Below are 24,190 nucleotides of genomic sequence, written 5' to 3'. Positions count from 1 at the left end.
GTAGTACCTGCAGCCTACATAGGTGGATTTGGTGCACTGCGTACCCTCCTGCTGGCCAGGACCTGATGTAGCTTCATTGTGACTTAATTTGCTTCATCGTTTGCTTACATTACTTAATTAATCAATAACTAACATGAGTGCCCAGCTTTTGGAAATTGGTCATTTACAGTCACCTATCAAACTAACTCAGTTGGAGGTTTCCAGGACCGGGCTTGGAAACCCCTGCTAGAAAACCCTTAATACTAGCCCACATCAGCACCCCAACCCATTTCTCAGTGTGTTTGCTGCCGCAGGTGAAGGGGGAGCCTGAACCGGAGGTGCGCTGGTTCCGGGACGGGGTGTCGGTCAGCCCGGGTGGCTGTTTCAGCCTGCAGAGGATGGGCGAGGGGGTGCACGTCTTCACCGTCACACACGTCGGCCCAGACACTGCCGGCCGCTACCTCTGCCAGGTCACCAACTGCGCCGGCGATGAGCAGACCACCATCCGACTGGAGCTGAAGGGTGAGAGCACAGCTTGAGGCAAATGCAGAGAAAAGGAAGGAAGGAGGCAGGGTGGGAGGGGGGGTGGCTGAATTATTATTTATTTATTTATTTATTTTTACAACTGCACAGTTCTATAATTGAATTTCCCCACTGAAGAATATATATATTGATTGGATCACATAATGTTTCAATCAGGGAAGGGTGGTGGTTGCCTTCCCAGCTCCCTAAAGCTACCACACTGGTTAGTGGTGTGAGTTTAGTGTCTCAGAGAAGGACATGCTGTTTTGGGTGGCAGATACAGAACCCGTGTTTCACCACTGACGTTATACTGATTTTCTACCATATTAACTTAAGCTGATGTCCTGTTTCTACCATTGATTACTTTTGTCTTTTTCAGACCAACTTAGAAGTCCAAGAGGGGGTCAGATAAACCTGAGGTAGGTAAAAGCCTTCCTTTGAATTGTATTTAACTAAAAAACACCTAAACCATCACTTTACTCAACAAAAAATATTATGCATTATTTAAGTTGATGCAGTTAACTTGTAAATTGATGGAATAAAATGGTTTACAATGTCCACACCAGTAATTTTGGGAAAGAACAGTGCTATACAAAAATGCTAGAACTACCTTTAAATCTTAGAAGACCAGGCTATTGTAAATTAATTTAGTATGGTACATTAATTATTTGTGTTGCTCTATACATCCTAGCAACTGATTGGGTATAATTGACTGGGAGAATTGCATTGTCCTGTAAGAGAAGTGCCATAGGAAAGTGTTAACAGGGGACTAACCAGGGCTGTGGCACTGTGTGGAGTCTGGTTCACACACTCTACCAGTTCCAGGAAACTGGAAACTTCAACATCCCCTCAACAAGGCAAAACAAGAACCCACCCCCCTCAAATCTCACAAATAAAAACAAGCTGAGTCTAACAATGGGTGTTGGATTTAACATGAAAGAGATACCCGGGGGGGGGGCGGGGGGCGGGGGGAATTCATGGGGAATGGTCACAGCAGGGGGAAAAAACAAACAGCTAAGTAAATAAGAGGACCAATTCTGCCCAATTTGTATCACTAGATGATACAGCCAAATATCCACAGTAGACTCCTTCTTAATGTGAGTTGGCTCAGATCTGCTGGCTTAGGCCCATATCATGATTGGATCCCGGCCATGTTCAACTGTAGAGTGTCTTGCAATATTTCTCAAAAACCTCAAGACATGACTATCCCAAATGTGTTGTGGTTTATACATAGGTTATGTACACACAAGCTACATGCCTTTTTGTCCTTTTCCCTTGTGCCTTTTACACAGTTATGACAGTTCTCTCTCTCCTTTCTTAAAATCCTTGGCTTTTGGTCTTAGATGTTCATGAGATGCTTAAAACCTCTTCTGTAGGCTGTAGTCATTAGTTTCATGGGTCTTTTTTTCTATTCTTTCCTTCTACAGTTTAACTTGAAAGGGCCTTTCATTGCTTTTGATCTTGCTTCTGTGCTTGGGTATTTTGTCATTCCTTCTCTGGACAATGCTAAGTGTCCCTTTTCCTGTTTGCACCTGACTACTCTTGCACTGCATTGCGTACTACAGCACATGTTGGATAGACTCTCTGTGGTTTGTAGCTAATTATATTTTAATGGAACTAAATTGATGGGAACCTGTTACTAACTGAGCACATTTTCTAATCCAGCTTAAGACAACCACAAACTGATGAATGAAGCCACCCATTTTTCTTGAACAATTTGCCAAAGATCTTCCACAGGCCAGATTGTTTTTTGCATATTTTGTTTCTACTCTTGCTGGGGTTAGAGAAAACCACTAACCCAGTTCCTGTCGATCCTGATGTGTTGTGTTAAGAGTGTTAGTGTTTTGCCGAGGGATGACGCCATTGTGTATGAGTGGCGGGAAGTGCCTTTGTCTGCAAAGGAAGGTGGGCTTCCTGTCAGTCAGTCTGAGAAAATCATTAACCACCTCAGTCTGATAAGGGTCATCAACCTTTTTCTTTTTTCTTTTTCTCTCCCTCTCGCTCCCCCTCTCTCTCCGGACAGGCGGATCCACAGCTGGGGAGAGAGCCACCCTCGGTTCGTGACCAAGCCCTGCAGCCAGACAGTGCGGCCTGGGCAGAAAGTGCTCTTCAAGGCCCGAGTCACTGGGCGACCTCCTCCCCGAGTCACCTGGCTGAAGGTACTCATTTTGTTTAGTTTATGATTTCTTAACTAGCTAAAATAGCTTTTTTCTCTGCTCTGTTTTTCATGAGTTACCTATTTCACCAATGCATCTGATAGGGATGGTTACAAACAAGAAGAGGAGGTTTGATTGCTAGTAGCTTATTTATCCATGTATCTCGTCTGGCCATTCCTTCAAAGATCCAATGGGATCTGCTTCAACAATGTGTCTGCTTATTTTATTTATTTATATGACTGTTTGTGGCTAATTGGTCCTGCACTATGAAGTTGATGATGTGTGAATGTCTACAGCTTCAAATGTATAGTATGCTTGCTGCGTTGCATCCCAGCTGGGCTCCCAAGTTGATCTGATCTCCTAAGATCTCTACAACATCAAATTATGTGTATTGGAATCTGACACCATTCGAGAACTGGAGGCCTGTGAAATTAGTTAGAGTAAACGAAGACACAAATGGGGTCAAAGCCTCCTGTAGAGCATAGTCCCATTTGGCAACATGGTACACTTGGTATGCTTCACTGTCTTACAAAGCTTGGGTGGGTAGCAGGTTGTGGTTTACTCTTTTAAGGAGAGCCGAACCCACAGCAGCTGACTGATCATATGTAAACACCACAATCCACGCAGTGATCAATCAAAGGACTGATGTGAGAGCTGCCAAATTGCTGTCTGGTAACAGAGGCAGATCTCATGTTGTGATGGCAGCGATTTGTGTCATGGGACTTTGTGCTGAAGCTGGAACAGTGGTGAACAAAGGCAAACGTGCTGGAAATAAGGGAGGACATGTAAAGGTTTTCCTGGAATCATTGCGTTCACATTCAACAGAACTTCAAAGCTCTGGAGAGCAGCCATTTTTATAATTGATATATATTTTTAACAACGTATCGGGTCCTCGTTTACATAGTATTCTTTGATCCTCTCTATAAAAGTAAGTTCTCAAATGATCCATGATAAAACAATTCTGAGAGAGTAAAAGATTTTTCATTGAAATGTTTCACTTGTGTACGCATCAAAAACTCCCCAAAGCCGTGCCAACTATTCCAGGTAAAAGAGAGAGAAAAATGAAAGAGAACAGTGGCCAAAAATATTTTGAATGGGAGAAGGCATTGGTGTTTGTGCACAAGCCTTTGCTCCATGGGCTTCAATACAGTGTTCAAAGCTAATCCCTTTGTGGGGAGATCAGTATTGCACAGGTTGCAGTGAATGACAGGGCATGGCAAAGCTTCAGCCAAGTTCTTTACAGAAAATCCTGCTGCAAGCAGATAAGGGATTGAATACCAATGTAATCACAATATAATGATAGTAATATAAAGCCACACCTTTTAAAAGCAATGATGTGCATCATATCAGTGTAATTCATACTCTTTATGTGGCCTGTCCTAATCTAAACAGTAGGCCCTTAGTATGACAGTCAAACAACAATCTTCATGAGTTGACCATAGGGCAAAGACAATCTTTTAATCTCAAAAACGAAACTCCCAAGCCCAGCAATATAATGGCATCCACCCACTAACAAATACTAAAAATTCAGTAGCCAGGGGTGAGTCTGGGAACATTACTGTTATTGTATGGGAATCACAGTAAATTTTTTCCACATAATAAATCAGTACAGGACAGGGCCTTCTGCAGGCAGTCTGGCAGTCTGGCAGTTTCTGAGTGCTTCCCATGTTATTTGGATGGTACAGAATTACAAATATTCCTGGAAATCCCCCCTATAAAAACTGGTTTCCCGTTGCTGGCTCTGTTTAGGTTTACTTCCTGTTGTGAATTCCTATCTCATTGCTGGTGTGTTGTGAGGTGCTCTAAAACTATGGCATTAACATCACCCAGGCTGGTGGAGGCGGGGTGGAATTAAAATAAGCCCAAGCAGTGGAGCAAGGAGAGAAATCTTTGCTGCAGTGAACCAAGAGCTGAAAGGATGAAGAGGCGAAGAACAGTCTCCACATTGGACAACTCCAGACGGTCAACACTGACTGAAAGGGAACCTGCTTGTATCTGGCAATGCACAAGATTGCATGATGGCAATAGCTGTTCTTATAAGTTTGGCCTTTTACAACACATTTAGGAAGCGCACCTTGTGTCAGTGTGCCAGCTTACAATATGTCAAGCCAAAAACTAGGATGCCCAATATCGTGCTTTGTTTAAATTAAATGTTTGATTTGTAAAGCACCATTCATATCAAAAGACATCCCTGTGTGCAGAACAAGTGTGTGCCACTACAGAATTGCAAAACCAGCGAGAAGTATCAATATAAATCAAATTATCCTGCATAAAAAACACTCGATAAAATGGAATAGATAAAACACTATAGGTATAGCACAGAGCCGCAGTAAGGAAGGAAAAGGTGGAGTGCTGGTTAGTGTGTTTTTAAAAGTGTATGGATGAGATATCCAAGCAGATACCTATACCCTGCTCTCCTCTCCCCCCCGACAGGGTGCCGCTGTGCTGGAAGGTGAATCTGCAGCCCAGGCTTACTTCACATCTGGGTTCCATGTGCTGGAGCTGCAGGAGGCTCGGCAAGAGGACCAGGGGCTGTACACTTGTGAGCTCTCCAACCTGGCAGGACAGACCCGTGCCAGTGCCCAGCTCACTGTCAGAGGTACGGTATACAGTGCCGCCTTCATAGATAGGAACCCACCTCACACACAACCCACAGCGATGTTCAGGGTGCAGACAACTCTAGTGTCGCATCTCAGACTACCACATTGGAATACACAGATATTGAGGATAGCAACATCTGGGGCGACAGACTTGCATTATTGCTACATCTGTAGAAAGATCTCCTGAACTGAGCGGGTCAAATAAAACTATAGTATTTTATCCACTGCTAGCACTGTGACATTTTCTAAAATATGCCATAAACACACAGTACACAGTAAAATGATACAAATGCTGGTTGTCAAACAATTTACACGTTTCATTTAGGAGGTTTTTTGTTTTTGTGTTTTTTAATTCATTATTTATGCCCTTTTATGAACAAAATGAAAGACTTAAAACCGATTTGATTTTTCCTTTTTGAGTGTTATCTGTGAAACGCAATGGTAATGTAATTCATTCTAAAAAAAAAAATACTTGGGAGAGGGAATTCAGCTGCAGATCTTGATCATGACTGCGCCGCACTAAATAACAGGACGCCACGTCAACAGTGGAAATATTTAAAGAATTTACAGCTTGATCTTAGAGTTCTAACTTAGCTCTCACCATGGGGCATCTGAGAAATAGCAACAAATGTTTGCTTTTAAGTAATGTTATCAGGAGAATAGGAAACAAAATGGAAAGTTTACATAACAGAGACATTACAGCCGAAAAACTCAAATCCTAATTGATTAAAAAATTATAATATGGTGAGTTTCAGAGAACTGAGTTTCCTGTTCTTTACAGATCTGAGTCCCTCATCCAGCCCCCTTCTCAACTGTACTAGAAATCAGTAAGTACAATAATATTAACAACATTATCAATAATTCACTTTCCTGGTACCAGGGGACCCACATCATCTCCCACAAAATGTGACTGGTAAGTGTAAAGAAGCTTCGTTGTGCAAGATGAAGCAGATTGCAAACCCTAAACCTAATACAGTACATTTTGAAATGCAAGCAACTGCAGCAAACAAATATTTACATGTTTTCCTTTGCTGGATTAAGAGAATGTGGCCAATTAAACCTTGTGTTCCATCTAGACAACATCAAAACCTTGGATTGCCAGGGAATTACAAACTTGTGTCCATTCGTGTTTTTCTGTATAGATAGAAGAAATTGGCACCTGGCAATAACATAAACCGCCACAGGGTTTTGCTGTTTTGGAATTTGCAGTTGACAGATACGTGAAAGTTTTGATTTGGTCTAGGTCCTAGTTGGTTTAAAAAAGCTTTCAAATGGGTTATCTGGGTTTCCTTTGAAGAGCAGATTAGTGCAGTACTCTCGGTTATAGCAGCTGATGGGCCTTTCTTGGTGCACCCTCAGTGCTCTTGTTGTATTTTTTTTCTGGTGATTCGGAGGAATGCGAGTCATTTTTTGCAGGCTGTTTTTGATTATTCTGATCTGAAGCGTGCAGGGGCTTTGTGAGGACTGGATCTCCGGGTGGAATGTTATTATATTTTGGTGATGTCTTAAGTTCCTTGGAATGGCTGAGTTTGGGCATGTTCTGTGTGAAAGAGTGCCAGGAGCTCAGCTGGGGAAGGATGCATGCTCGGTGCAGTGCACGTCAGACTGCAGTGTAGGACTAACTCTCCACTGTCCTTGACACCCTAAGGGGTGGAGATGTCTGTCACAGGTTCATGTGTACAGTGAGCCCAGTCCCATAGTTGTCCCATAAAATTAGTCTATCTGAACTTTTAGTTGATCATCCAATGGCGTAAGGCGCTGTATGACGCAGACCACAATTTCATTAAAGGGAATGTTCACCATAATTTCTGTCTGTTGCCTTTATTTGTAGAGACTATAGTGTGCTGTGAATGCCACCTGTAATGCGTTTTAGATTGTAATATGTGCAGTTTAACACAACAGTTCCTGTTGTTTTTTATTTGTGATATATAGTTGTTCTGGCCAAAAGATACATTTTAAATTAAGAACATAAATTACTATATACAGTGTAAGGGGTTAAAATTACGTATTAAATGTTTAATAAAACTGTGTTGTTTTTAAATTGCTGCATGTTGCCAAGAAAACCTTTAATGTGCTGCAAGTTTGTGTTTTTACATATTTTAAGAGAATAGGCTCCATATGTAGATATGTTTCATGTTTACATATAGCCAGTGCTATAACTGCTTAACTGTTGGTGTCATAAGGTATTGTTTTATTTCCAAAAGTTCAGTTGTAAATCATGAACAGAAATGACTATCTGCAGTGTCGTCTTTATATAAATTAAAGGCTCAAATGCTTTAAAATGTGAGTTTAAGTGACTTTTATGCCACATAACGTGGGGACCTCCCCTTTAATTCAAAAGTTTACATGACACCGTCCTTATTTAATGGCAACTTTGTGCATCAGAAGTCTGTTGAATCTAATCCACAGACAGTGGGATGTGGCATATGGAAATGGCAGGGGTCAAAGTTTCAATATAATCCATGGTTGCTGCAAGTGGTCGTTGATAAAATTGGTTGATATAAGTGCATGAACCCTGCTGTACAGTATCAACGTTTGAAACATCTTTTCAGTGTTTGTTGTTCCCACGCCATGCAATGCATGTCAAAAAGCTTTTTTTCCGGAAGACACTTGTGGATTTGGATATGATGTGGATAAGATGATATCGGAACTGGGGATAGGAGAGGAAATACAGTGGACGTGCTTTAGGAAGGAGGAGTGGTGGGGGTCTGGCCTTGAATTAGTTTTCAGGATGTTGTGTTCAAGAGAAAAAAGATAATGGCCTTTTTCCTTGTCCCGCTGGTCAGAAACACATCAGCAGTCTGCAAGTGCAATGTGTTGGCATACACTTAGGGAAACTGTAAACTGTAGTTTTACCATTAAAAGTTTTTACTGTAAAATATAGGGTCTTTGAGTAAAAGCATATTGAAGATTAATATAAGTGGAACCGTGTCAACTTTGATGCAGTTTTATACATGTGAACAACATACAGCTCTGGAAAAAAATTTTTTTCCAGAGCTGTAGTTTTAAAAGACCACTTAATCACAAGCGTGATTAATGACCGACACTGCAAAGTAGAGATGTGCAGCTCCTTAAAGAGCCACCTGTGCAGAATGGCCTGAAGGTTTCCACCAAATGTGAGATTTATTTTTTCTTTTCTCCAGCATTTCTGAAATGCTGGATCTCATTTTGTTTTCCTGGAAAGTATCACCCTTTTTCATGAAGGGGGTGGTGATTGGTGGGCAGTTGTGTGTCTGTGTGTGTGTGTGTGTGTGTGTGTGTGTGTGTGCATTAAGCTAAGCACCGCCCCCCCCTCACACTGAGACATTCAGAATGAATTTGTCTGAAAACCTACAAATGCAATTTATCACTGCGTAATTGCATTTTATATTATTATTTTTTAATAATAATAATGATTAGTATTACTAGTAGCATCATCATTTTTATTATCACAAATGGGAATTAACTGCCTTAATTTCCTTGGAATGGTACAGTTTCCTGATCCCTTAGTTCTCTCCTTCCTTTACTTGCTATAAAGCCTTAACACATTAAAATAGGTGTTATACAATACACTCATACACGCCGTTTCATGCAGCTCTTTCTTGCTACCAGAAGGTCCTTGGTTGAAATCCAGCTTTACCACTGACACAATGACCCAGAGTCCCCTTCTGCTGTGTCCCTCATACTGAGCTTCTGCTGCAGGTCACTCTACCTCAGCAGGCAAGAATATGTGGTCCACCTCTGGGCAGTTGCTGTGGATTAAATTTAAAAGGTTTATTCTGTTTATTCACGGTAGAGTAAAGGCATGTTAAAACCTCAACTGAAAAACAATGATACAACTATAATATACACTCACCTAAAGGATTATTAGGAACACCTGTTCAATTTCTCATTAATGCAATATCTAACCAACCAATCACATGGCAGTTGCTTCAATGCATTTAGGGGTGTGGTCCTGGTCAAGACAATCTCCTGAACTCCAAACTGAATGTCTGAATGGGAAAGAAAGGTGATTTAAGCAATTTTAAGCGTGGCATGGTTGTTGGTGCCAGACGGGCCGGTCTGAGTATTTCACAATCTGCTCAGTTACTGGGATTTTCACGCACAACCATTTCTAGGGTTTACAAAGAATGGTGTGAAAAGGGAAAAACATCCAGTATGCGGCAGTCCTGTGGGCGAAAATGCCTTGTTGATGCTAGAGGTCAGAGGAGAATGAGCCGACTGATTCAAGCTGATAGAAGAGCAACTTTGACTGAAATAAGCACTCGTTACAACCGAGGTATGCAGCAAAGCATTTGTGAAGCCACAACACATGCAACCTTGAGGCGGATGGGCTACAACAGCAGAAGACCCCACCGGGTACCACTCATCTCCACTACAAATAGGAAAAAGAGGCTACAATTTGCACAAGCTCACCAAAATTGGACAGTTGAAGACTGGAAAAATGTTGCCTGGTCTGATGAGTCTCGATTTCTGTTGAGACATTCAGATGGTAGAGTCAGAATTTGGCGTAAACAGAATGAGAACATGGATCCATCATGCCTTGTTACCACTGTGCAGGCTGGTGGTGGTGGTGTAATGGTGTGTGGGATGTTTTCTTGGCACACTTTAGGCCCCTTAGTGCCAATTGGGCATCGTTTAAATGCCACGGCCTACCTGAGCATTGTTTCTGACCATGTCCATCCCTTTATGACCACCATGTACCCATCCTCTGAAGGCTACTTCCAGCAGGATAATGCACCATGTCACAAAGGTCGAATCATTTCAAATTGGTTTCTTGAACATGACAATGAGTTCACTGTACTAAACTGGCCCCCACAGTCACCAGATCTCAACCCAATAGAGCATCTTTGGGATGTGGTGGAACGGGAGCTTCGTGCCCTGGATGTGCATCCCACAAATCTCCATCAACTGCAAGATGCTATCCTATCAATATGGGCCAACATTTCTAAAGAATGCTTTCAGCACCTTGTTGAATCAATGCCACGTAGAATTAAGGCAGTTCTGAAGGCGAAAGGGGGTCAAACACAGTATTAGTATGGTGTTCCTAATAATCCTTTAGGTGAGTGTATAACGCCAATATCATGTAAAGCCATGTTAAAAATGCTAATATACGAGGGTAAATGTCCAAGGGTAATCTTGCATTGGGGCAGGGTTACTGCTCTCCAACTGTCCTCTCCGAGAGCCTAGCCTGTAGCGTTTGTGTTTCTAGTAGGAAGCCCCTGGCTGTGTGACTGGTGTGCCCCAACAGGTGTGCGAATGTGCCATGCTCTCAAGGGAGATCAAAGGCCTGTTTACAGCCTTGTTTCCAAGTGGAAGTTCTGGATTCACTTCCCCCTCCCCTGTTTCCTGGGCAGCCCTGCTGAACGATGCAAGTAACGTCCCAGATCACAACAACCGCCACCCCGCAGGGCGACGCCAGCCAGGCCACTCCCAGCCGGTTGGTACGGGTAAACAGGGAAACTCCAGGCTGGGGTCCCAGTGTGGCCTGTCCCTAAGTAGCCCCACCCACCCTTCCCAGCTCACTGGCTGGCTGGCAGCTCTATCAGCCAGTGTACGTTTTGAAGTCTATTGTCATTAATAATCAACAGGTCTACAATCCAGTAACTTGAAGGTTATATAACACCATTAAAATGGAAATACCTGTAAGGAAAAGAGAAAAAAAACAAAAAAACAGAAGTCTCATGAATGTGTAGAGGTTTCAGAAATTCTCAGCAGACACCAGTCAAAAAGTAAGAAGTTTATTACAAAATAATAAATACAGGTTAACCCGGAGTTCTCTTCTATCATGAACTAGAGATGTGAGCTGGAGAACCCTTTTTATGTCTTTTATGCCTGAGATTATTTATTACTGATGTAGTTTTGTGTGATGTCCTTTTGTGGTACTTTGTCAAAATGTCATCAGCCTTGCCTGCTGATCAGCGTACTTCAGGCAGCAAATGTTATCAAAGACATTGTTTTACAAGACCTGAAACACACAACCTCTTTACTGTGTGCACTGATTGAAATAACCCAAAAATAATATCTATATACATCACCAAGAAACTAATAATTAATTCTAAAATGAAGAAGTAAGTACAAACTCTTAATTGCTTTATAAACAAAATTAAATTAACCATATAAATAATTTATAGAAAAACAATCCCACTACAGTTGTTTCCTTTGGGTTAAAACACAGTAATTTATTTTATCATAACCAATCCCAAAATGCAGTGAAAGTAGTTCCATATGTAGAAGAATGATTGATAAAAGACTAAGCTTGTGTTTGTGTCTGTAAAATATGAGCTGTTAATTTGGTGGCTTTAATGTCTGTACTATGTGATGCATATGCAAAGCTGTAGTGTACGATGCTCAAAGACACTTAGTACTGATCAGATGATGAGAAATTAATATCATGAATATTACTAATATATTGAGCTGTCTTGATAGCAAATCAATCACATGAAAAATGTAGGAGATTCCATCTTGCTAACATGTCAGAACAAGTAGTGGAGTCTTTCTGCTTAAATATCCACTTTGAGACTAGTTTGGATGGAATAGTTAGTTAGCATGGTGTACACAGAATACTTAATCCATTAAGACAAAAATACAAATCAATAAACGGATCTGTCAAGTAGTGTTACAGGGAACAGTTAGAAATGCCAATTACTAGAAATTGTCTCTGTATACTTGGATTTTCACTGCAGTGTTGGGTCTGAGGAGATTATTACCACCGAAGCATCAGTTCCAACTTCCTTGTTTACCTGATTAATTTAGCTGTATTACAGGATTGATCAGATTCCTGAAGTATGTACAGGAGACACATACGTTGACTAATAACACAACCCATGTGAGAGCTGGGTGTTGAAAGATTATGCTTACTGACTATTTGGTTTCGGGCAAGATAATTATGTTCTGGAGGACAAGATCCTGTTTGTCGGAATCTTTTATTAGAGAAGTCTCATGCTATATATAGTAAGAGTAGAATAAACCTACTGCAATTTTGTTTACAGCTTTTTAATGTAGTTTTATCCGAAGTCTGTGGAAGTATCCATCAACAAGATAGATTACAGATGATCTGTCTTCTAGAAAGGAGCTGCCCACACAGTAAGAAGTTAACATCTTCAATAAAATTGTAAGCAACAAGTCAGTATAGTGCTATATCCTACTGTCACTCTTGTCTCAATATTAATCTTCTTTGACCTTTTAATAAGAGAGTCTTAAACTGAAACAAAACTAACAATGTGGGGGTGGGGGGAAACCACCAAAGCCACCAAGCTTTCTTTGACCATGAGAGCAGCTGCTTGCTCTCCACTGCGTTTCTCGGCAGTCAAACAGACATCGCTGTCATGGTTTCACACCTTACTGGACAGGAGTGGAACTTGAACTCTCAGCCTCTGTTCGTAATGGTGGGCAAAGGGTGAAGAGAAGTTAAATAAATAAACAGATAGGTAAAAAAATGGTAGAGAAGAAAATAAAGAATTCTAAAGAAATGGTTGCAGAGGCATGTTGACATACCCCCCGTGCAGTTTCCCAGCAATCAAGGTACGCTGAGAGAGCCTTCCCACTCCCAGTCACAACACAAGCCCTGCCCTCCTGTCTCCGGTGTCTGACTCCAGTGCTGCTGTTCACAGACAGCCTGTGCTACACCCCCAGCCTCCGAGAGCTCACAGAGCAGCCCAGCACAACCTGATAAGTATGCAGCTTCCTGTGGCGAGGATGAGAGCGGCTTGTGTGAAAGATAGTGTGAACGCATTGCCGCCAACTCTGCAGAGAGTCGGCAGCTGAGAAGGCGGTGGACTGGGCCAAGAGGAGGAGGAGAAGGAGGGGGAGGAGGAGGGGAAAGGGGACTGCATAACTCTGTCCTGTCGCTTGTTGCCTCAGAGACTCAGTCCCTTGTTGTATTCCTCTCAGCTGGCTGTGAGCAGAGACAGACCCCAAAATGAGTTATGTGTCCACTTTTAGGATTTACCTGAAGCCCTCAGAGGACAGAGATGGAGAAAGAGCCAGGGCCACCAGGACCCCTGCCAAGACCAGCACTCAGAAAGCCAGAACAGACAGCCCTCCTTCCGCAGGTAGGACCATTCCCAGTTTGGGATTTAAACATAAGAGGTTTCCACAGAAGCTACAGTGGATGCCTTTGTAACTGTTCAGTATACAGTGTGTCAGTGCTTGAGCAGTAAAGATCATTAAATTAATTTGAAGCTTCTTTAATATGTAGATTTGATTGATTTCTGTGCTTTCTGTGTTTTCATTTAATTTTGTGGATGAATACAACCTTTATTGAAATACTAATTTCAGTTAAGTATTTTTGTGTTCTTTGGTTAATTATTTATTTAAAAAAATTTATTTTGATTTTAAGCCAAGACAATAAAGTGCATTTAAAAGTTAATTATCAATGGGTTGAAAATGGTTAAGGGGAAAATACCGTTTTCACTTTCATTTAATCACCCTTTTGTGTTTTTTGTTGTTGTTTTTTTTAAGTAAAAGCTTCCTTAATGTACAGATATCAAAATAAATAATTTTCACAGTGCAGCTGAAAGCTACAGGTGTCAACAGATGTTTATGTATGTAACTGCGTATGTGCATAACCACGTTTCCTAGGCAATTGAGTAGAATAATTTGCGGCATTGAAAAGACAGAAAGGTGTGCAAACAGTGATCACTGACTTGTGTAATCACATTTAAGTACTAGATGCCTTAGTAAGCAAAACACCACAGATTTCAGTGTGGCACATGTCCTCATTTCAGACCAAGGGCCACAATGTTATAAAATAGAAATTATAGTGATCAAACGCACACTGCTCTTGCAATAGAAACTGACATCTATTCTTGAGTCTCAAGTCACTCACTTCAGCTTGTCTTTATATAGCACACGTCGCGGAAGCTGTGTTTTTCTTTCCCCCTCTGTGTGTGACTTCTTGTGGGTGACTTCTGTGAAAACCAGATATCGAGCCATTTAAACACGCACCAAACCCAAATCACACAGGAGTACAATACAGCAAGTGAAGACTGTTATCCACGTTCATAACTTAACTGTTTGGAAAGATGTGTGTAGTCCAGTCCTGTTAAGAGGCCCCATCACTGGCCACTGTGATGTAATACACATAGCATCAATCTAAGATCAATCAATAGAAGTCTCCTGGAGAACTTTGCTCCTCAATGCAGATTTGAACAGAAACCACAACAATGGTGGAAATAATACAGGCTTCTATAAGGCTGCAGTTTGACTTCAGGTTTAAGGAGATCTAGGCGAGTGAACACCTTGTAGCAATGCATCAGAGTAGCACATTTATTTGGATACATGCAAGGCTGCAATATAACAGCAGAGTAGTGGGGCTCGTACACCAATACTGTCAACACCAGGGTATAAATCTCCTTATGATGTGGAGAAAAAAGGGCAAAGCATTCCATAGAGATATTGATTTGATTTGATGTTCATGCTCTGACAAAGAACAGAAGGTATCAGAGCGCTGTCATTGCTGTTATCAGAAGCAGCGCTGTTTGAGGTGTTTATAGCGCTCTTAAGCCCCTGATTAGTTAAAGCAGTCTATAATCTATCAAGGAGTCTTGAGGACTTTGTGTCAACACTCCAGATGCAGAGGAAGGGGCTAGTTTGAAGTGCTGTGAGTGTTAGAAATAAAATGTATGTTGAAATGATACCGTAGTCGATATTTGTATTATTATTAGTAGTACGTTAGTTGTAGTAATTGTTGTAGTAGTGGTAATGGTAGTAGTTCTTTATTTCCTCTACTAAACATTTGTTTGTTGTAGAAGCCAGCAGCTGTCACCAAACTCAGCTCCCACTGCCTTGTTGTGAAATGTGAATGACCCTCACTGGTTAATGTGTCGAGTAGCTTGTCCACTGTTCTAAAAAAGCAACAGGTTTCTATTGCTACTGGGGGACATGATGAACCCAGCTGTGCTCCTGTAGAACAAGCCTAGTCATTTTGGCCAGTGGTGGCTGAGAACCATCAGAGCCGCTCTGTCCGAGTTGGAATCTGGTGCCGTTTCATAAAGAATAAAGCTAAGGCAAGCATGTGTCCTTTCAAATTCACTCAGAATGGTTTGGTGACAAAATATTTTATTACAGAATGAAAATCTCTCCTTCGATCAGGCCCACTTAATGAAATATATTCCAGGCACTTGGGTCCATTGAAAGGGGTCAATCGTGGTCAGTGCCAGTTTCAAAGCAGCGTTGCACAGTGGAATATTACCTGCCTATTCCAGAATGTTCCGAAACTGATCGATTTTGCAGCCGAAACCTCACTGGAGCTGCATCTCATCTGAGCAAAGTTGAAACTCCAGCTTTACAGCCCTGGCTGCCAAAGGGCATTTGTGATAAGAGAGGGTATGTGAAGACAGGCAGGGTGATTAACTCCTTCTTGCCATTAGCTTCAGACTAGTTTCAGTACCCGATGGCTGTACACCTTATTGTAGTTGTTTGTTGGGGGTGGAGCATCGGGTGGTCACCACATACGTGAAGCTCGGAGGTTCAGAGATTCATGTTTGTGATGCAGGCCATTCCTCATAGGAGAGATTCTTGAGAATTTGAAGTCACTTTGCAAAAACATTTCTTTCCTTGCTACTATCTCTACATCTGCTCTAAATTCCTCGCTTCCTGAAACCAGGGAAAGGGTTCCAGACAGACAGAGCTGGAATTCTTCCTCAAGCCATTTTTTTTTTACATTTCAGCTGGTCTGTCATTATTCACACAAACTGTAGCATTCACATGAACTATTTTATGATCTTGATCTCTCTGACTATTTTCAACTCTTTATTATTGCACTCACCTGTTTGCTTGTTTTTTAAATGGAGCAAGCAGGTCTAGACAAGCCTATGAAGGCTTCTTACAGTGTAAGTACTGTTGGTTTCTGTATATAGCCTATTAAGAATTGTTCTGACATTAAAGTTATAGATTAAATGAATAGAGTTTTGTTTGCTATACTACTTGTCAACTGTACTCATAGAACTGACAGTTTCACAATGAAGAAAATGGTTCAGTAAACAGTTGCAGTAAGTTATCAAGAGCTCAGTTGGAACAAAAACCAGAGGACACAGAAGAATGTGGGACAAGCCCTGGCCTATGTACTAAATTGTGGGTGTGAGACCCCAGTACATCAGTATTATGTGACCTAGATGTTGCTCAATCGCAGACTAAGCGATGGGGCATTACTGTACTGTGGGATTGTTGGTTGTGATGAAATGTGCGTCTTGAAGGTAAACTGTTTAGAGTGTGGAAAGACAAGCTGAAGACAGGCCACCAACAGAGCAACCAATCAGAAGATCCATCCCAATGTCAGTTGCTGGACTGCTGCTGTAGCGTTGTCCTGCTCCCTGTCTGTTTGAGCTGTGACACGCTGAGGTACCACCCGAGGTTGCAAGGGTTAATATGGAGCCTATGAGCAGCATGGGACAGAAATTATAGGCAAACGTACTTGATAAAGTGGCAAAGCACCAACTGACTAAAGAAACGCTGCGTTCATATAGATTCTGACACCTTAACAAGCCAGTGTTGTGTTCCTGTCCTGCAGTTATTTATATAAAGTCATTCCAGGAGAGAGAGAGAGAGAGAGAATTTACTATCGCAGTGGTATGCATTATATGTCGTGACTTGCTGTATGAACTCACTGAAAGCCCTGGGCTGCAGAAAATTAGCTCTATTGAAACTGAGAAGAGACAATTTGTAACCAGTACCATATTTATGTTTCTTGATTATATAATAGATATAGCCTAGATATATATTTACACATAGACACACACACCCCTTCCATTTGATTTAACACATAGTTTTCAGTACTGTAGAAAAATACGTCGCTTAGTTTAAACTCCACACAGGGATTTTAGGTTGTCTTAGCTGGAATGCAGTTTGAGATGGTGGCAGCCTGTTTAATTATTACCAGACAGAGAGGGGTGAATGATGTAGACCTAACCTGACATTCACAAGGCTGCCTGCAGCTATGTAAGCTCATTGCATCCTTAACGCTAAACTTGAATTTCCTGAAAACTACTGCCGGTTTGGAAACAACTGCAGAGGCACGCACCAGCAGGGGCCCCAGGGGCCTGGTGTAGTGGCTGGGACATGTGGTGCAGAACAGAGCCCCGTTGAAGTGGAGCACTTTGAGAGACACTGAGCTTTAATGGGGTCATGTCAGTGCACTCCACTTCACAGTTCAAGGGCTGACGGTAGTGATTAAACACACCTCTTCGTGTAAATTAGGTAATTGAGAACTCTGGAATGTTTTTTTCATTTCTTGGATTAGGCATTTGTATGAGCTTTAAGTGTGGCATCTCATGTTCCACAGTTTCTTCTCAGGAGAATTTGGGTGAATGGGGAGAATAGGGTGGTTGTTATTATTATTATTATTATTATTATTATTATTATTATTATTATTATTATTATTATTATTATTATTATTATTATTATTATTATTATCTGATGCTTTTGTCCACACATTCAGCAAGCCCAGTGAAAATGTCCATCATGCAAAGATAGATTGCATTCCTGAAGCATGATCACTTTGTAGCAAAGTAGATTAGGCTTGTTGACAGGCAAGGACTCCCAGAGCGCTGTATGACCTGCCTGCTCCCAGGAGAGTTTGCATCCTATCTGTCCAGAGCATCCCTATAGTGACAATCGGTTGCAGCTTTGAGAGGCCCTTTGTGATCTCTTTTTGGTGCTGGTTTCTACAGAGATTCCTCCTATTTATCTGTTCTTTTACAGGCAATTACCTCACCGTGCCCTGCTCAGATAGCACAGCCAGAAACCCGTTTTGTAGCCAATGAGGTAATGTGAAACCAAAGATCTGTCCCTTTATGTCACCGAAAGTTGCTACTCTAGGCTGCATTTAAATATCCTGCAATATTCTTTTTCATATCAGCATACTGCATAAACTGTGCTGGAGCTGCTTCATAATAATAATGGCAATAACAATAATAATATTAAACAATGAAAATAAAAATAGTAGCAAATGTATTTGCAGGAGCATTGGTCTAATTCTGGGACTGAATAAGTTTACACGTTAACATCAAAATGGTTTTCTTAGAGCGTTCCTTGATGAATATCAGCAAATCACATTGTATGCAAAAGCTTCACTGCAAAGCAATTTGATAGCTCTTTAACATCATTGAACCCTGTTTGTGTTTTGATGGTTGAGTTTAGTTTCTGTTGGACCAGAGCGAGTGACTTCACTGGGATCATTATCACTTTCTGGGTTGCACTAACACAGCAAGCTCACAGACCACCCAGGGCTTCAATCAGCATTGATAAACATGAGCTCAATGACATCTGTAAAAGGCCAGTTCGGGAGTTAATGATGTGAGTGGCCAAAACAAAATAGCTCTGTCTCAGCCAAGGTCAAAGATAACTTATTGGTGAGCTATGAAAGCTGTATATATTGTGTGAACTGTGACCATACATGGTATCCCAGTGCATGTTCGCACAGACCCAGAGTTGTAGAGAGGTTCTGGCACTCCAAAAACTGTGTACTGGAGAGTCTTCAGAAGTTAAAATTAATTAATTGTCGGGAAGCTTCCCTTTTCTAAAGACCCTTCCGGCACAAGCGCTGGATCAAACGGCACTGAATACTTTCAACATCACGATGGCAAACAAAGAATCATAGCATGAGAAATGGCAAGCAGAGATAAGGAGGGCATGCATGGCTCGAGACTTGACTCGGCCATGGGAACCGCCTGGAGTGGGGGTAGGAATGTCATTGTGAGGCATGTTTTGGTCAGATGTCCAGAGTGCCAGAAGGATCCTCAATGTGGGAAATCAGGAGGGAATGTTTGTTCATGACCAAAGATGGTCACATTTGTTCTTTCACTGCATTGAAAATGTCATACTGGTTGCAAATCCCTAGTGTTTGTGCAACACTATGGGCCCTAGAGTATGTTATGCACAAGTGACATTTTTTGTGGTTATTTTTAAAATTTTGTTTCTCATTTCCATTGGTTTTCGTGTTTAACATCTACTGCAACAAAGCTGCAGATTAGAGCCTCCATCTGAGTTAAATACTGCATCACTAAATTATAGGGGTATCCATTATTTAAGGATATCAGTCAACAAGGAGAATATTTTACTCAAAGTGGCATGGTCAAATTGTTACAGTTAATACAGAAGGTATCACTGCTGTTATAACAATCTGCTTTAGTGCATTTTTGAGAGGTTAAAAAATAAATAGGACTTCATGCACAAAAATATTCAGCAGTATGTAATACAGAGTCATGGTATCTTGTGTGATAGTCCACAATTTCCCTATTTTCATTTGCTGTTGTATGCAGAGCTATAAAATGGGAAGTTATAGTTTGACAGCATGATTTCTGTTTAGATTCTTTTCAAATGACATTGTTGAGATGTCACGTGACGCATTGAAATTCTACAATGTTTTGCCAGCTTAAGTCATATTACGCTAAACAGGGAAGTGAACCATACACCGTACACTTTACTGTACACAGGCAAGTGGTCCATAACCCATTTACACAAAACTCTTTACATCATTGTAAAACAATTCAATAAAATAACTGACTCTGAAACTGGTGTTTCACAGTTCTGTACATTTTCTGTACTGCCGCTGAACGTGAACTGTCAGTAGATGGAAGTATATTAAGAAATTGGACTCACACTGTTTGCGGCAGTTTGCATCACAGCTGATGTGCACATGTTCTGGCATGGACACACACACTGCTTTAGGTGCTTTAGATTTTTTAATGTAAATTGAAATAGAAAGTGCCTTTGAAAGATTTTAAGGCATACCAACATAGGCCAATGGGGGACTTCCGGCGTGCATAAGACATCAGGAATCTGTAAATATGCACAGTTATTAGGAAAAAAACACCAAATTGATATTTTTTCCTAGGGCCATTTAATAGTCACTTCTGAGCTTCTGTGTAAGTTGGGAATGATGGACTGGCCTGGGTCTGGGCTTGGAGAAGCACAATACAACAAGCATAAGTGTTGCTGAGTGTAGTTAGAGAAAAGAAACATGACCACTGCCTTTCAAAACCGTCCAAGTCAAGTCCATCTCTTTTCAGTGTTGGTCTGTAGTTTGGAGGGGGTAATACACGTGTCAATGGAATTTCACTCAGCAGAAGATAGGATTTAAAGAAATGTCTGTGCATGCACAACACTCAGCACCTGAAACCAGGGGGACAGCTGTTTAACAAATCACCTATGAAAGCAAAAGCAAACCTTAAGCTGAATGCATTTTGTGGTGTGGTTATTCCAGGTTCAGTCTAGATGCGGGAAATAAACTGCTGGAACACAATTCCTCGCTGATGATTCAAGGGTGGCCTATTAAACAGGCTGTATCAAGACTCTCCAGTTGATGGGGTAACTTATCATGAAACATAAAAAAATATATATTTTGTTTTTACAAATTCACTAAAAAAAAATGATCGGGGAAGTGACACCTGCCTCCTGTGTCACCGTTAAAAGCTGACACTTTTATTTTTGAACTGACTGCTCATTATTTGTTAGTTCCTGAAAGGGCTTGTACATGTGCTGAACAACCTTCCAAACTTTCAGACGTGTATTTGCAAAATTAATTATTGTCTCTAATTGGAGGATGATAATGTGAGATCGGCATAAGTCTGTGACTATTGTGTTGTTCATTTTGTTTTAACCACTTTCCAGTTTTTTATTTTATGCCACCGTTTGAGAAGTAGAAGTGGTGCAGCTGGTTTCTAAAACACATGCACATAGTTAAGCGAGGAAATGACACTGGGAAACAAGTCGCTCAATCCCCAAAATAAGCAGTGGCATGAATCTGGACACTCTCACAATTACCACTTTATAGTAAAGAACTGAAAACAATCTCTGAATGAGACCACTCCAGCCTTGAGGTATAAAAGCCATACTATAAGGAAATTGTTATTGTTTAAAAAGTTTACTGCTCAGTAGGCTATTGATGTGAAACTAATACCAACTGTATGTGTATGACTTTTCTTTGGTTCCTTGCCCAAACACAATATTTACTCATTTCCAGCTACACTGGCCCACTGGGTAGAACACGAGTACCGCAGACGTTCTCACTCTCATTGACAGAATTTGGCAGAGAAACCAGAATGGGTGCAATAGCAGGAAGTCCCTCTGATATATTCACTAAAACAGCCATGCAAAATGGCTCACATGCAGCATCATTACATTACATTAGAGTGCATGTAATCTGTGACCGAAACGCTTCTCGCTGACAAAGTCAGTCAGATTAGGAAGAGGGCTTGGTCAAACAAAGATGTCAGAAGGGCAAAGTGAGTGAAAGAAGACAGCTCGGTCCTGGGCTGCGACTAGGCTTGTGTGTCTGGTTGCAGCATGCGTGTATAGCTCTTTTGTCTGGCAGTATTTCTTAAGGAACTTGTTGTGATGCCACACAATAATGAATGGAATGAATGGTAATGAATGAATTTCTAGCCACCACACCCGAGTCTGAAGTGTTCCCTGTTGAACGCTTATTTTTAATAACACCTGCGGGGAAATACCGCAGATCTGTGTCCATTGTTACTATGCAAAGGAAGTACTTCAGGCCTGCTGATCATTGGAACCTGGAAATGCCTAATGCTTCTTAAGGAAAAAGATAAGGAAAGGCAGTACAGTGGACATCTCAGAGCTACTTTGCTTTGGGTGGTTATTTAAACCATTCACATCAGCAGCTTTCAGTTACAAAGTGTTTGACTCTTCCCCACTTACAGTCTAATCCAGTCTACTTACTGTTTACAATCCTACAGTAATAACAGCCTATACTCTGGCCTTTGTCTGAGTCATCATCCATTGTTATGCTCCCCACTCACCACACTCGGCACAATCCTTGAAATACGGTAAATAGTAAATAAACAGCAATGTTTTGCATGCACAGGTGACTTTAGGAGAGAGAAGTGTCATCTACAATACACTACTATTGTGCACTGCTTTGTACACGGACTCTCAGAGGGTTCAGGGCCATTCAGAAATGACGGTTTTAATTGAGTTTTCTTTTCAGTGTAGTTGTTCTTAATTTGTTCTACTTGTTTGAGTTTGCGGTATTGGTGCATTCTTCTTCATGTCGGCTCTTTTCTTCTGTAGAGTGGTTTGAGATATTAGGCAATGAAAGGTACTATATAAAATAATGATATGTATTGTTCCTTCTAGGGCTGTGCGATATGTCGATATATATCGTATGACGATAGAAAAACGTCTATCGTTTCATATTATGCTATATCGTTTATATCGTGGTGTCGCAAATCGCAATCTTTACGGCAGTATTTTTCGTCATTAGGACGCTTTGCGTTCTTCCCGGTTATTGCACACGTGTCGGATGCGGCAAGAAATGAGCATCAGAAACACAGACAGACATGAGCAGAGAGACCCGACACACAATAACCAACACAACCAAGAGATGCTTTAATGCGCAAGCGCACACGGTCCGCCCCGCTCTCGTCGCCGGGCTGAAATCGATCTGCAGGCACCCCCACCCCCGCTAATTTAGACTGATATCATTTGTATAAAATTAATAAACGTTTGTTTGCATTTTAATGAATTGGAAAGCAATGCAAACACATGCAGAAAGTATAATTTTATTTTTATTAAGATGGTGAAGTGGTTCAACAGTTGTATTATTACTATTACTATTATTATAACTATTTTGTATTAACAACGTGCTGTACTTGTAAGTAGAATCGAAACGCGACAGTCAGTGAAGAAATGTCCCTGTCTAGCAGATGTTAATGTGCCACTATAAACACTATAAAAAATGTGTGTGTGTGTGTGTATATATATATATATATATATATATATATATATATATATATATATATATATATATATATATATATATACACTCACCTAAAGGATTATTAGGAACACCTGTTCAATTTCTCATTAATGCAATTATCTAACCAACCAATCACATGGCAGTTGCTTCAATGCATTTAGGGGTGTGGTCCTGGTCAACACAATCTCCTGAACTCCAAACTGAATGTCTGAATGGGAAAGAAAGGTGATTTAAGCAATTTTGAGCGTGGCATGGTTGTTGGTGCCAGACGGGCCGGTCTGAATATTTCACAATCTGCTCAGTTACTGGGATTTTCACGCACAACCATTTCTAGGGTTTACAAAGAATGGTGTGAAAGGGGAAAAACATCCAGTATGCGGCAGTCCTGTGGGCGAAAATGCCTTGTTGATGCTAGAGGTCAGAGGAGAATGGGCCGACTGATTCAAGCTGATAGAAGAGCAACTTTGACTGAAATAACCACTTGTTACAACCGAGGTATGCAGCAAAGCATTTGTGAAGCCACAACATGTACAACCTTGAGGCGGATGGGCTACAACAGCAGAAGACCCCACCGGGTACCACTCATCTCCACTACAAATAGGAAAAAGAGGCTACAATTTGCACAAGCTCACCAAAATTGGACAGTTGAAGACTGGAAAAATGTTGCCTGGTCTGATGAGTCTCGATTTCTGTTGAGACATTCAGATGGTAGAGTCAGAATTTGGTGTAAACAGAATGAGAACATGGATCCATCATGCCTTGTTACCACTGTGCAGGCTGGTGGTGGTGGTGTAATGGTGTGGGGGATGTTTTCTTGGCACACTTTAGGCCCCTTAGTGCCAATTGGGCATCGTTTAAATGCCACGGCCTACCTGAGCATTGTTTCTGACCATGTCCATCCCTTTAAGACCACCATGTACCCATCCTCTGATGGCTACTTCCAGCAGGATAATGCACCATGTCACAAAGGTTGAATCATTTCAAATTGGTTTCTTGAACATGACAATGAGTTCACTGTACTAAACTGGCCCCCACAGTCACCAGATCTCAACCCAATAGAGCATCTTTGGGATGTGGTGGAACGGGAGCTTCGTGCCCTGGATGTGCATCCCACAAATCTCCATCAACTGCAAGATGCTATCCTATCAATATGGGCCAACATTTCTAAAGAATGCTTTCAGCACCTTGTTGAATCAATGCCACGTAGAATTAAGGCAGTTCTGAAGGCGAAA

General features: G+C 41.2%; 1 protein-coding gene across 3 annotated transcripts in view; it reads left to right on the top strand.

Moving 5' to 3' along the window:
• mylk5 (myosin, light chain kinase 5) overlaps nt 1–24,190 on the top strand; it is a 44,676-nt gene that overhangs the window by 7,916 nt on the left and 12,570 nt on the right. For all 3 annotated transcript variants that reach the window (XM_066698484.1, XM_066698483.1, XM_066698482.1), the window contains exons 3-8: nt 294–501; nt 881–920; nt 2,525–2,660; nt 5,091–5,256; nt 6,039–6,084; nt 13,181–13,290. In XM_066698484.1, the coding sequence (XP_066554581.1) occupies nt 294–501; nt 881–920; nt 2,525–2,660; nt 5,091–5,256; nt 6,039–6,084; nt 13,181–13,290 (706 nt within the window). The remainder of the gene's footprint in view (nt 1–293; nt 502–880; nt 921–2,524; nt 2,661–5,090; nt 5,257–6,038; nt 6,085–13,180; nt 13,291–24,190) is intronic.

The sequence above is a fragment of the Amia ocellicauda genome, chromosome 3 (genome assembly GCF_036373705.1).
Source record: "Amia ocellicauda isolate fAmiCal2 chromosome 3, fAmiCal2.hap1, whole genome shotgun sequence".
NCBI classification, from domain to species: domain Eukaryota; kingdom Metazoa; phylum Chordata; class Actinopteri; order Amiiformes; family Amiidae; genus Amia; species Amia ocellicauda.
Note: the sequence above shows the minus strand (reverse complement) of the source record. Positions and strands in the feature narration are given on the sequence as shown.